This window comes from Seriola lalandi, unplaced genomic scaffold, assembly GCF_002814215.2.
Source record: "Seriola lalandi dorsalis isolate HSWRI2012SDOR001 ecotype SW California unplaced genomic scaffold, Sedor1 jcf7180002054307, whole genome shotgun sequence".
Classification (NCBI taxonomy): domain Eukaryota; kingdom Metazoa; phylum Chordata; class Actinopteri; order Carangiformes; family Carangidae; genus Seriola; species Seriola lalandi.
This window is the reverse complement of record NW_019524860.1, coordinates 1-14,417: the sequence shown is the minus strand read 5'-3', so window position 1 is coordinate 14,417 and position 14,417 is coordinate 1. Positions and strand designations below refer to the sequence as shown.

The following is a 14,417-nucleotide window of genomic DNA, read 5'->3' as shown; positions in this document are numbered from 1 at the left end:
AAAACCTCAGAAAATTCTTCTTCTCTTCTATTCTATTCTAATCTCAAGGCTGATGATTACAAGCAGTGCATGGTAATGGTGCAGGGCCCCACATGCCCTACATTTTCTGGCAATCAGATGGTTTAAGGTAATTTAATTAACTGTTTTAGGAATATGCAACATTAAATCACAATATCAACTGGCAAGATGACGTTCTTAACACTTTGACTTTTAGAGGGAGCCTGTGTCATAATGTAGATATTCCAAAATTAATTTGTGTTTAATCACATTATGACAAGTGACTGGGGGACTAAATAAAAGTTTGCCCCGGGGTTTACAAGAGAGTTTTCCTACTTATGACTCTTTTTGCTTTGGGAATTTAGGTTTATCTTCCAGTACATCCACTATATGAGTCAGTGCCAAAGTTTTTGACCTTGGTGTTTGACAAAATAACTCAATGTTCACTTACTATCTTTTCCCTGATATTGGCTGGATTAACCTCCTGGGGGGCCCTGGGGCAAAAAGTTTGTTGTTCGGCCCCTACAATACAGTTTCAGCTTCATCTTGATGATTTCCCCAGACTAAGAGAAACCAACCAATGATCTAGAACAACATTATTCTTTGATTTATTGATAAGTCAACTGACAGAAAATGACAAAACAAAGCAATTTGAATGTGTTAATTTATTGGTATATTTAGCTAATTTATCTAATTTTATAAAATTAACAATCAATTGAGTGCTAAGGAAAATAATTGTCAGATGTCTTGATAATGAACATAACTTTTCATACATAACAATTCAGGTCTTAAATTTAGATTTTGACGGAGTCTTTTTTTGAGAACTGCTCTTCTTCAGTGGTGCAATTTCCTGAGAAATGTGCAACTGATCAAATTATGTAGATGAAAGCAGAGTACAGTAAACCCTAAACTGTAAACAGACCCACAGTTGGTCACGTGGTGAAATCTGACAACACAATTAGGTGCAGTTGAAAGCTCAAGAAAAAGCTAATAGGTGGACCATGAGTTTGGATGATTTTGAGTCACAGGTGGACTCAAACCAGGGACACTGCAGCCAGACGGTAAACTATGCACATCCCTGCCTCAAACCCTCTTTATTTGAAACATGAAAGTGGTTAAAATGAATGAATAAGCTGCATAATGTGATGAGTCATTCACTCCAATTAAATTAGTTCAAACTCCGAATACAGTTTTGTCGCCCCCAAGCGAGGAAGAGCCACCGGTGCACCGCTCTCTGCTCCCGAAAAATCAACCGGCAGATGCCGGATTAAGAAACAAACGCTCCTTCAAGTATTACTGCAATGTGATTGGTCCCCTTGAGAACTCCAGGTAGAGCCATCGCTGACTGGGATTGGCCAGAAAATAGGGGCCCTTGCGGTAGCGTGATGCAATTGGCGGATGAATCACAGAGCTTGAATTTGATTGGCCAGAGGTCTCGTAAGGGGCGGGACGTCATGCTCGACTGCCGAGCTGAAACCGGTAACCGAGCACTCCAGCACGTTGTGAAGCCGCTAGTATCTCTGGCAGCCGCCGAGGTGATTCAAAGAAATCACTTGTTTCTAAATCAACGACTTATTTTTTTGATAATTGACCCACTGGTAAGTTGTTGTCTAAGATAAACTGTCACCAATTTAGCGTGGAAAGTTTTAATTTGTTACCGATCGCATTCGTTTGATTAACTGGGTCGCTCTCCGGGGGCTCCGTCTACATCCTGGTGTAGAGACGTGAGAGCTGTTAGCAACCTTCGGCATTAGCACGATTATTATGCCTTATTGTTTGAATTTAAACATTATTTCTGATAGTTATGTATTTTAAATTAGCAGCAAGCGGTGTAGTAGTTGTTACTATGTTGAAGTATCAGGATAAAACCACCGCCATCACTGTCTTGTTTCACTTTTGGTTTCCAGGAAATATCCACTACCCCTGTGTAGCCCACTTTTAGCTCATTCAGTCGTGACTCCCTCCCTTCCTGTCTTTCTTAACCGCCTTTCTCGCCAATTTTAGTCATAATTTCCTCCTTTGGAACATTTTACATGTCTGCTTTATCGTTTCATCTTCATTTTGAACTAGCTAACGGGTTTATTTAGCTCGACGGGATCGGGAAAGTGTGGCCGGGGACTGGCCGGGACACGTGTTGGGGCTGCTTCTGAAACCGAGCTATTGCCTGTGTCTGCCCTAGTTTGGGGGCCGTTTGCTCGCCCAGCTGTCGCGGTTTTAGCTCCGCAGTGGGCCAGCCAGGGTGCCATTTGAGCCCAGGTTATATCTGGAAACCGTCGGTGGACTGCACTTAAGTCCCACCGACGGGCAGAGCCGCCATGACTGGTGATGAGTGCGTGTAGGCCGGTCGATAGCATGGATGGCACCGTCACTGCGGGCACGGCGTGGCCTTTGTCCGCATGCCATGCTCTCCACTTTTACACAAGCTGCTCTCGGATGCGGCTGCTGCTGCAGCGTAGCGTGTCCTTATATGCGTTTATTCTCCAAATAAACTTGGACTCATTCAAGCCAAAGCCCCTCCTGAAGTCCGCTGGAAGCGTTGGATCTGTCCCAGCACACATTGGGCTGCTTCTCCTCAGAGTGATTGGCTTAGCCCTGATGGATCAGTTAATGTTTGCTGCCTGTGTGTTGGTTGCTAAGAGTATGCCAGAACAACAGATGGCTCTAGGTTGTGCGGACAGGTGTGGCAGACAGTCCATTAGCGAAAGCACTCGTTCCCCTGGTTGTTGCTGAATGACCACACCGGTGTGTTTGCATGTTTTAGCTTCTTTACCACTAATCACCTGGAAGGAAATGCTCACTAGAGCACTAAATCTGCGACTGGGAGTAGTCACAATCAAATGCACTGTACTCCTGCAGCTGTAGTGCGTTAGTGTAAAGAATCAGGAGCCTTTTTTAAATATGAAACAGTGTAGTTGTGCTCCATTTTCTTTTTTAAGATTTCTTCAGTGGGAAGCCACAGATAGGATGCGTTGTTAATAGTAACAGATGTATAGAAGATCTCCGGCTTTACAAATTAATATTTATTATCTTCCAGACAGACATCGGTTTCAATTCATGCAAGGTTATTATTAAAATCACCCGGCAAACTTGTTGGAAATAGACGAAAATCATGTTGGCAGTGTGTGCAAATATGAATATAGATGACAACTTGCATTTAATACCAACGTAACTGCTGTGTCGCATTTACTAAACAGAAATGTACAGGAAATGGTGCAGATTGTGAGTCTGTCGAAGCATGCTTCATCACTCAAAGTGAGAATCACTGTAAACCATTCTTCCTGGTATGTTATCTAAGCATTAATTTGAGCTTTACGCACATGGTGGTGCGTTCAGTGCAGGGATCAGGCAACAGGGTTTAGTGCAAGAAACAATGTCACTTTCTTTCTCCATGTCCACATTTGCATGTTATTTAAAGCCAATGTTCTAGCGTGTGAACATAGCACATATTTGATGGGCAGAGTTTGCATAAGTCGTTTCCTGCAGCCGTAATGGAGCTTTAACAAGAGTTAATTGTAGAGCAACAGCTTGTCGTTCATAGCAGATTGGAATATTATGCTGTATCTGAATAGATACTGGATAATGCCTGGAAAGAAACATTAAGACGTTTTTTCATCCCGGTGCGTCCCAGTAATCATTAGCCACTTCACGTTTAACCAGCTACATCAATGACATTAACCACTAATGGGAATCCACCAAAGCCGGATGTCGTAATAGTCGGTTTCCAGCTGAGGAGGGTGGTAATGTGGATAGAAGTGCTACCTGGAGTTGATGGGACAATGTCTTGCATGTTTCAGTAGATGCCTGAAGGTCAAATAGTATAACTCTACAAAAAGCCACTGGTCAGTATTTTTTGTTTATGTCCTCCTCCACAGAAAAAGATTGTGTGGGATTTCTAGATGTAAAGAGAAGAAAGGAGTGACATTTAAGTGTAGTGACTGTGCAATTTCACTTTTTCTTTTTTAATCAGTCGCTTTGAAAACAAACGGCAAATGTCTGGGTTTGTTTTCCGTGCCCTGGGCGGGCTGTTTTAATGTCGGTGCACCCACATGTGGCAGTAAACGCTCGTCAGAATCAAGTCATTTTTGCAGATCAAACACACTTCGCGCCGCTGGCATTTCAACACGGTCCAGAAAAACAAATTACAAAATGAGCCGTGATGAGTCAGATATTGTATTCTGATGTGAAATTGGAGGCCATGTTTACCTAACCTGATTTACACACCGTGCTGTTCATGGGACGGGGTCTGAGTGGATGATCCATCACAGGGATGTCAATTCTCAGAAGTGAAGAAGCAAAATGATGCACGTGTGATATTAGGGGGCAAGGTCTCCTCAAAGTCGCACACACAACGACAAAGACACAACAAGGCAGCAGTTATCCAGCTCCGTGGTGACAACTGTTGTCATAGCGTCGTATAACCACCGGCCGTTTCTTTATTTTGAAGAAATCATTCATTTTTAGGGGCTGGAACTATGGCTGCATATGATAAGTACATATGAATATTGAACAACACGTACATAGATACCATACCACACCCAAAGAGACACCGATGCAAAACAGAAATGCGACAAACACTCGTTTTGTTGTCTGTTTGCAAATAACTGAAAAGATAAAGTGATTATCAGAACCGTGTCTGATTAAGTTTTCTATTTAAATGACTAATTGATGGAGTTCCTCTTGTTCTTTGCAGAGATTTCCAGTTGACCAAAGAAATGGTGATGGAGAAGCCAAGTGCCCAGCTGGTCGGGCGAGAGTTTGTCCGACAGTATTACACACTCCTGAACCAGGCCCCTGACTACCTGCACAGGTACGACCATCACCTGTCCCGACTGCCATGTGATGAAACATTGAATTATTGCCTTTGGTGCAGTATTTTGGGCGTTGCGTAGTAATAATGTGCATGTGTGAGAACCCGTCCTCTGTGGAAAAAATTAACCTTTAGTCTCTGTGCTCAGGTTTTATGGAAAGAACTCCTCCTACGTGCACGGCGGCCTGGACAGCAACGGCAAACCAGTAGAGGCTGTCTATGGACAATCTGTAAGTAGGCTTGATAACAGCTTTTAAAAATGTTATTTCCATAGAGAGGCTCTGCACTTCACTCCTACGTACTAACACAGAGTGGAAAAAAAAACTACTGGGCTGAAATAAGTTTTCTCAAGCTGTTTTGTGCATAAAGGATATTTCTATTTTGCCCGTCTCTTGCTCTCTGTGTTGGACAGTTTATCTCTTTATGAGACATTTGCATTAATTTCATTTTGTTTTTTTGGGTTTTTTTTAATATATTCTGTTCTTAAGCTGCTGATTTTCTTTTTTTAGTATGCGTCATACTTTTTCCATTTGAAATAGTTTTCTTAAAATTTGACTCATTCTCCTTCAGTCTGTGCAGCTCAGGTGTAAAACCTGAACCTAACGAGGAGTAAGACTGATCTGATGATGAGGAAACGCCTAAATGCAAACATTATTTATGCAGTGTGGGTGTTGCCATAGTGTATTGTTCATGATCACAGTAATAGGTTTAAATGTGATTATTATAGATACAGCCTCGACGGTGTCAGCTGCATAAATGACTGCGCTCTGCCTCAGTCTGCTGCCTCTAAAACGGCCACTTACAGAGGTTTATTGTGTGGTGCACTATAAAAGACGAACAAAAAAATACCCTTCAATATAATTGTACTCATTTAAGTCAATATTGATTGACCCTAGGGTGCAGTTTATGCTCTGCTAGCTGTGCAGGATGAAGTTTAGACTCAGCTGATGCTTGAATTTCAGTTTTTCTTTGAGGTTTTATGAGGTTCATAAAAAAAAAAAATCAAATTTCCAATCTTGAGCAGGAAGGATTCTTGAGTAGAAATCATTTGATACTGTAATAAGTTAAATCAGATGGATGGGTAAAGACATGTAGTGCTCTTCAAACAAAAGCTTTTGTCTTTGGAACATGTTAATGGATGTCGAGTTTAACTCTTCCCGGAAGCACGTGAGGATGAAAACCTCCAGACTCTGCTCTGGTTGATTATGTTCCTTCCACCTCCTCCTCTCTTCTGCAGGAGATCCATAAAAGGGTGATGGCTCTGAGTTTCCGGGACTGTCACACCAAGATCAGGCACGTGGACGCCCACGCCACCCTGAACGAGGGCGTGGTGGTGCAGGTGATGGGCGAGCTGTCCAACAACATGCAGCCCATGAGGAAGTTCATGCAGACCTTTGTGCTAGCACCTGAGGTTCGTCTTCTTCTTCCTGTGTCCATCAGCACACTGTCAGGATCAGATGTGATTGCAGAAGAGATTATAATATATAATATTCTTTTAATTCCAGGGTACCGTTGCAAACAAATTCTACGTCCATAACGACGTGTTCCGTTACCAAGACGAGGTGTTCGGTGACTCTGATTCTGAGCCCCCAGAAGGTGAGATGACATCCATCTTTTATTTATTTTTTTTAACTGTGATCTGTTTTTTTTTCTACTTGCTGCCTTTTCATCTCCTATAGACACGATCTTTCTGATCTTGCTATTATTTGGCCGAAGCTAAATGATTTTACAGAGACGAGTTTCTCATTCAGTCTATTGCACGACTTGTTTCAGCACTTTGATGCTTTCTCTTTGAACCGCTGTCTTTTATTTATGGTGGTTGAAGCTGCTGCGGGGGTTAAAGACCCTGGTGACGTTTGATGTCTGTGTAAACAAAGCAATAAATCGAACACCAGAAAAATTGAATTCCAAGATTAAAGCACAAGCTCTTTTAGAAAAACTGAAACCACCCAGTCATTCTATTATATCCAGTTTATTAACCATAACTTCAGATTTCTCTTTTGTAGAGTAATATTTGTATAAATTTGAATAATATAGATGTTCGTTTTAGATTTAAAGTCAGGATTAAAAGATGGTGGAAGGTGGATGTGGCGTTCACTGTCCTCAACATGTTTGTGTTTGTGTGTCGTCAGAGTCCGAGGACGAGGTGGAGGAGATCGAGGAGAGGGTCCCCTCCCCTGACGTCGCTGCTGAGGAGTCTGCTCCCTTCTACGACCCGACAGCCTGGTATGGAAACGCACACCCAAAAATGAACGTGTAAAATTTCCATTCATGGTCACAGTTCTCGCTCCTTGGTGACCAAAGACGAAATGAAAAGTGTGACAAAACTTTGACTTTAGCAGCTTGAAGGGTTTTCTGGGTTAGTTCCAGTGTTTGTTGTATTAAAAGATTAAAAACCCTGTGACACGTCAGTTTACCTAAAGCATTTTGACTTCATCAGATGAGCGTTTTTCCTTGAGGCAAGATTCCCACTGTAAGGCAAGAGAAACAGGCTTTGTTTGAACTTGTTTGCTGATGCTCTTTATTGTAGAGCACTTAAAGTTGCATATGAATGTTATTTATACTACACTTTACCATAAGTACAGGTGGTTATAACTGTCTTCTACTCGTCCCTCGTAGTTCGGAGCCGGCGGTTCCCGGCGACGACGAGGAGGCGGGCGCAGCGAGTCCTGAGCCAGAGCCAGAGGTCGAGAAAGAGGCCGAGGCTGCAGTCGTGGAGCTGAAGTCGGAGACGCTGCTGGAGACACAAACAGACTCGCACACAGCCGACGACCAGACAGAGAAAAGCCCAGCCGCCGCCCCACCGACTACAGAGCCCGCCTCTGTGACCGCCGAACCCGCCCCCGCCGCCCCAGAAGAAAACAGGGTATGTCTGAACCTGAATGCAACCTCAGTGTGAGAGATCTGGATCTTGTTAGCAGAGTCATTCCCATAATTAGTTTTCACTGATGGAGCATGTTTGCACAACACAGGTAAATCAGGTTAAACTGGTAAACCTGTGTAATGTTGCCTTCACTGTACATTATCTTTGATTATCCATCAGCCCTGATTAAATCGTGTCTGCTTGTCTTCTCTGCAGCCGTTCTCCTGGGCATCAGTCACCAGTAAGAACCTTCCTCCCAGTGGGGCTGTCCCAGTCTCAGGAATCCCCCCACATGTCGTCAAAGTCACCCCCACAGCACCGGTGCGTTTAAGATCCTCCTCTCAAAACCTGGTTACTCTAGTTTCTATTGACCCTAGGCTTCACTTCATGCCTTATATAGTAATGAGCTTGTAATAACATTGATGAGTTCCTGAATTCTTGTCATAGTTGTGCTTTAAAGTGGGACATCAGGATATTATTTTAAAACTGTATCGGAAAATGAATGAAATGAATTAATTGAACAAATTGATAATATATTAACGACCATATCCGCCCAGATATATAAAGAGACTGATTATTTTCCAACATTTGTTTTGAGAAAAACAAACGGGACAGGAAACACTTGTTCACTCGTCCTGTTGGGGAAGTTCCCCTGAGATCCCCATGATCCGAGGAGAGGAGAGTCCTCGCCACTGAGGCCTTTTCTCTCATAAGTGAAACAAACATATACAAAAACATATACATAAGCAAAAGTATTTTCAGACTCATCAGCTGTGACAGCTGAGATTCTCGGCTGTCGGGCAGATAGGTTCATGGTAAAGACTTCTGGAGACGCTGTGAACTTGTTTTGTTTTTTTCTGTGGCAGCAAAACATGTTAAACCAGCCTTCAGAAACTACTGCAGGTTAATCAAACACTCTCAGGGCTGACTGCCTCTGAAAGACTTTAACACTCGCTAACCTCGAAACATGAAGGCTACAGGAGAAGATGCTGAAACTCTCCGTTCAAGAAGAATACCCGATCTGAACCTCCTCAAACATAAAGCCCCTTTTCCACTGGTCAGAAAACCCGCTATGACTCGCTAACATCAGGCTTCTGTCGGCAATGGAGAAGGGAACAATCTGCATTCACACCCAGGTCAAATGACTCTGCAGTAGTAGTGGGTATTTATCAGCTCTGGCTCCAATCATCATTGATATAAACGCAGTATCTGGGATGAAAGAGTGAAGCTGCAGCCCCGAAATAAGTTTTAAAAACACATAATCACCCATCGAAGCCTCTGACACCGTGGCTCCAAGACCGACAGGAGCTCCAACCCGGAGAAGAGACTCTTCGGGTGCGATTTACCAGCTAGCAGCTCACATTATCTCCCGTGTGTGTGTGTGTGTGTGTGTGTGTGTAAAATAAATAAACTCATAATTTTGGTGTGAAAAGGGTTTAAGACGACCTCCACCTAAAAAATACCACCTTCTACTCGGGCCAATTCGCCTCCATTAACAAATCCTTTGAAGAAAACCTGACTCATAGTTTTGTCCTGTTGTTTTGAGGCACCAGCGAGATCTCATTTAGTAGAATTCATCTCCTCTGAGGGGGAGGGGGGTAATGCATCCTGTGCTGCTGTGTTGTATCCTCCAGAAAGCAGAACTGGAAACTTGATTTGTTTGCCTGAGTCGAGATGAACGGCCCCTGCTGGCTCTACCTTTATGACAATAATGAAACTTGCTGTTCTTTCTTTATTTGCCCAAAGTTATGTGATAAATCCCAACGGGGGAAAACACTTTTTTTTTTTTTTTTCTCCTTCATCCTTGCTCTGTCTTTGTTCTCTTTCCTTATAAAAGTGTGTTTGACTCTTTCAGCCCAGAGCAGAGGTGAAGCCAGAGTCCCAGACAACAACACAGAGACCACAGAGAGACCAGAGACCGAGGGAACAGCGGCCCGGAGGCGCTCCGCCGGTACACAGAGGACCCAGACCAGGTACAGACATACACACTAACCATATACACTCATACAAACCTGGTATATACGGTGGTTAAATGGCCTCGACCCAAGTGTAACAGGTGCTCACTTTGACAGGTAAACAAGTGTGAGACTGATACTACAGTTTAAACACAATCAAATCTGATGTGTACTGTTGAATTTGGCACAGAGGGTGTGTGTGTGTGTATGTGTGTGTTCACTGTGACTGCAGGTGTGTTAACACATGTAAACTTCTGTAACTAAGGTCTGAAATGCACCACATGACATTTCTGACCAGTGGCAGGTGACGGTGTTCAAGGGTTTGGAACAAAACTGCTCAGAAATGTCCGTCCTGAATACATTGTCCTCAGTCCAAGACCAGCTGTAGCACTTCACACACAGCTGGTCCCAAGAGATCACATCAAAGTAAACCTGGGTGCAAGCGCCAAACATTTGAAGTAGCTCTGTATTGTAAAATTTAAAGTGTTTTTATGGAAGAGTATCTGTCCTGACACATGAACCTGCACCGTCGAGCCTGAAATCCACAAACGAGACCACAGATCCAGATCACACTGAGACAGTCCCACCACCCTCTGACCCACACATCCAGCATGTCTGTACATGTAATAGCTCATATAGCATCTAATAGCTCATCTGTTGACCTGGTGAATTGTTTGTGTTTCAGTGCGAGAAGGCGAGCAGGGCGAGTCGGAGGGTCGCAGGGTGGTCAGGTACCCTGACGCCCACCAGCTCTTCGTGGGCAACGTCCCTCATGACGTGGACAAGACTGAACTGAAGGAGTTCTTTGAACGTAAGCATTGAAATGTATAGTGACACATGGCGGCAGAGTCACAGGTTCATTGTGCGAACCTTTAGAGAACCACAGTGTTAAATATCACAATCTTTCACAGCAGAAAGTGGTTTATAAACTGTGACTGATGGCAGACGGCTCACTTTACTCAAAGCGAATGTGTTAATAGCTCATAATAAATCTGTATTTCACACTTTAAACCAGCACGTTTCCAAACTGTTTGTAGAGTCGCTCGTTGTGTTTATAAAACATTTCAGGAATATTGTGAGTGAAGCTCAAAACAAGTGAAAGTAAGAATATATTCCAAAATTTAAAGTTAGAGTATGTTGATGTGTAAATCTTCCAAACCCAAACTGTTGTTTTTACCACGGTGGTAAATAAAATATGCCTCCTCCTTTCCCACAGAGTATGGTACAGTCCTGGAGCTGAGGATCAACAGCGGAGGGAAGCTTCCAAACTTTGGCTTTGTGGTGTTTGATGACTCTGAACCTGTACAGAAGATCCTCAGCAACAGGGTGAGTTTTTATTTCCTTTGATGCAGCGCCGGTTGCTGGTTTAAAATACCCGTAGCTCCTGAGTGTCGTAGCCCCCACGAGGTAATTATTGTTACCATGTTCCTCTCGTGGTGTTTTATGGGGTTTGCATATTGAGCTTCCTCAGTTAGAACCTGAAGTTTGAGTTGTAACTGTACTGTCGGGACCATTTTAGGTTTGATAGAATAAAAGAAACTCGAGTTAAGTTGTGCTTGTTTCTCGTCTCTTCAGCCCATCAAGTTCAGAGGCGACGTCCGTCTGAACGTGGAGGAGAAGAAGACTCGGTCGGCCAGGGAGGGCGACAGGCGGGACGTGAGGCCCCGCGGCCCTGGAGGTCCCGGCGGTCCCAGAGAGCGAATAGGAGGTGGCGGAGGACCCCGTGGCCCCCCCACCCGAGGAGGCATGGCACAGAAACCCAGCTTCGGCTCTGGACGGGGCGCCGGTCCCAGCGATGGGCGCTACTCTGCCCAGCGCCAGTGAGACGCCTGGGCTCCAAACCTGAGTTAGATTACTGTTTGCATTCAATTTACTTGAGTGGTTATTGATTTTTACCGCAGCAGGAACCAATTGGACAAACCCAAAACGTAACAAAAACCCTTCACTGCGTTGCACCTAGGAGCAAAAAATCAGTAGGAACTGTTGATTTCTAGTCAAAGTTTGGGCAACTACACTCGCACGCCCTCGTTTGACTCGGTTCCTCCTCATTCTTTCTCCTAAATGTGACATCATCAGTATTTCGAAGGGATTTCTGTTGGTAACTGACGCAGGTTTGATCGAGAGCTTTCACCATCAAGTCATGCCAGCTCCTGCTGAACTCAGGAGCCAGTCTCAACATCTGTCTCTCATGAAGATGGCTGCCTCCTCCTCCTCCTCCACTTATCCCCCTCCCACCTCCCACCTGATTCTTCTTCTTTCTCACCTGCTGCTTTTCGTTTCCCTCTGAGGAACCCAGAATGTCACTCCTTTCTCCCTCAGTCTCTTCCTCTTCGTCTCTTCTACCAACACATGTATTATCTGGACTTTTGTCATTTTTTTTTTTTGTTTTTTCATGCTGAACTTGAATTTATTAAGAAACAAATCAAAACACGCAAACACATGAAAAAAAAAAAAAAGGGTAAATACTACTTGAATTGGGGATTAAAAAACCCAGAGGTTAGGTTTTTTCGCGTTCTCTCTCCCTGTTTCTTAAAGGAACGTGTACTTTACTGCTTGGGCAATCCTGTGTATTGCTGCCACCGTTGTATCTAGCGATGGATCTGTCTTATCTTTTTATTCTATCAGGTCAAGAGCTGAACTGTAGTGCTTTTATTTGAGTAATAATGTTGGCTTGTAATACGTGGAATCATGGACGCGTCTGAATGGAGCATGTATCAAATCATGTATCAAATCCTGTTAGGCTTCTTCTACCGATGCACTTCATTTGTCATCATGTTTAAAATGAGCTCACCTGCCGATGAGAGAACTAAATTAAAAGTGATTTACTGTTTTAAACCTTTAGTCTGTTTGATTTTGATGCTTTTTGTGTGTGTGTGTGTGTGTGTGTGTGTGTGTGTGTTTTTTGACTCTGGCTGTCAGGAGATCAGGGCTGGGCTTTTTTTGATACTGGCCAAAATGTGCACACAGTATTAAACTGCCAAGTAATGAAATCTGAAATCTTAGACTGCCTCGTTCTCTTAAAACCCACCTGGAGATTTTGTAATGTTAAATTTGCACCTTGCTTTAACTTACACTGTGGAGAGACCCTGTTCCACTGAAGATGAATAAATCCTGGAAATCAGTCTTCTGTTAGTATAACTTTTACATAACCCTAACCCCCATATATCAGTGACTATATTAATTACTCATTAATTTCTCTCCTGTAGTTAGAATATAGTCAGATGTCTGAAGAAATCATCTTTCCCTAAATTATAAGTTTAAGTTTTTTTTTAAAGGTGTCTAACGCTTGATTGGAGGATATTACACAGTATGAAGTGATACCTGGATTTATCCAATGTGTAAATCTGAATTCTTTATACCAGATGTTTATTTACCTTCTACTTCTTGATTGTAATGCACCAAAACACCAAGACAAACAACTTGTACGTGCAACTGACTTGGAAATAAATCTAATGTGTGTTTCTTTTATTATAATACTATGATTACGTTTTTACACGTATCATAATCAGAGATTACAAAGTGTTTCACAAGGAAAAAATAACAAAAACCTGGAGACAAATTACTGAAGATAAAAAATGAAAATAGAAACCAAGTAAGCAAGGTAAAGATATTTGAAATATTTAAAATAGATTTTTCTAAGCTTTGTGAAAGAACTAAACGCCATTTAAAAAAGATAAGTCTAAGTTCTTCAGGCAGTCCTATTAGAAAAAGCTCTGTCCCTTTTGTTCTGGTGTTCTTCTCTCTGTAATCGAAGTCTTGCAGTGCTGATATTTGAACACTAGATGGGGATATGATGTTACTGTGCCTCAGGCCCCCCCCCCCATGCCCAGTGAGACACACAGGTACATGATCTTGGAACATGATTGTCATATGACACTAGATTATGTTAGTGAGCATGATTTTGTGGCTCCACCATGTCAACCTCTGCACCAGCGGGCTGCCTCCCAGCTCTTGCTGTAATTGTTAGATAAGAGGTCTCCGTGTTAATTCTGGTAAGGGACCTCTGCATGTCACTTATCCAAGGGCGTAGTTTGGGCTCAAAATTAGGAGGGAAGCAAAACCCCTATGAATATTTTGTATATGTTAAACATTTGTATTTTCATGTATTCAGAGGATAAGTCATAGTATAGTAAGGCATAAAAAAGTCATAGTATATTACGCCTTACTATACTATGACATTTTTATGACTTACTATGTAAGGACTTTTTATGCCTTATTAAAAAGTCATAGTATAGTATGGAATAAAAACTCATTGTATAGTAAGGTATAAAAAGTCATAGTATAGTGAGACATAAAAATGTCATAATACAATGAAGCTAAAAAAGTCATAGTATTATAGGCGTAAGAAGTCATAATATAGTAAGGTATAAAAAGTCATAGTATAGTGAGGCATAAAAATGTCATAGTATAGTATGGCACAAAAAGTCATAGTATATTAAGGAATAAAAAGTCATTGTAAAGTGAGGTATAAAAAGTCATACTATAGTAAGGCATAAAAAGTCACAGAATAGTAAGGCATAAAAGGTCATTGTAAAATAAGGAATAAAAAGTCATATAATAAGGCATAAAAAGTCATAGTATAGTAAGATATAACTAGAAAATTCCAGGGAAATTTTGAGTGCCACGGGGGCTACTGCCGGGATGAGTACATGATTTATTTCCAGTGTTCAAAAGTCACCCTGATCATATTCTGGTTTTGAGAAATGTCTTGATATAAAAGACTCTGATATAAAACAATGTCACATCCCTCCATCATGTATTATGTGGGAAATATCTCATATTCTGTCTTGTTTTT

General features: G+C 42.3%; 1 protein-coding gene and 1 long non-coding RNA gene across 2 annotated transcripts; one reads left to right on the top strand and one right to left on the bottom strand.

The window, feature by feature from the left end:
- Positions 1–1,466: 1,466 nt before the first annotated feature.
- g3bp1 (GTPase activating protein (SH3 domain) binding protein 1) lies at positions 1,467–12,457 on the top strand. Its single transcript, XM_023406417.2, has 12 exons — positions 1,467–1,595; positions 4,688–4,804; positions 4,953–5,034; positions 6,042–6,215; positions 6,310–6,400; positions 6,937–7,030; positions 7,424–7,670; positions 7,884–7,988; positions 9,523–9,640; positions 10,308–10,433; positions 10,839–10,948; positions 11,198–12,457. The coding sequence occupies exons 2-12, from the start codon at positions 4,710–4,712 to the stop codon at positions 11,444–11,446; spliced, it is 1,491 nt and encodes a 496-aa protein (XP_023262185.1). The 5' UTR covers positions 1,467–1,595; positions 4,688–4,709; the 3' UTR covers positions 11,447–12,457.
- On the bottom strand, positions 6,761–7,464 carry LOC147819117 (uncharacterized). The gene is made up of 2 exons (XR_015437257.1): positions 7,379–7,464; positions 6,761–7,275 (listed from the first exon to the last, which is right to left on the bottom strand). It is a non-coding gene; the product is annotated as an uncharacterized LOC147819117 (long non-coding RNA).
- Positions 12,458–14,417: the final 1,960 nt, after the last annotated feature.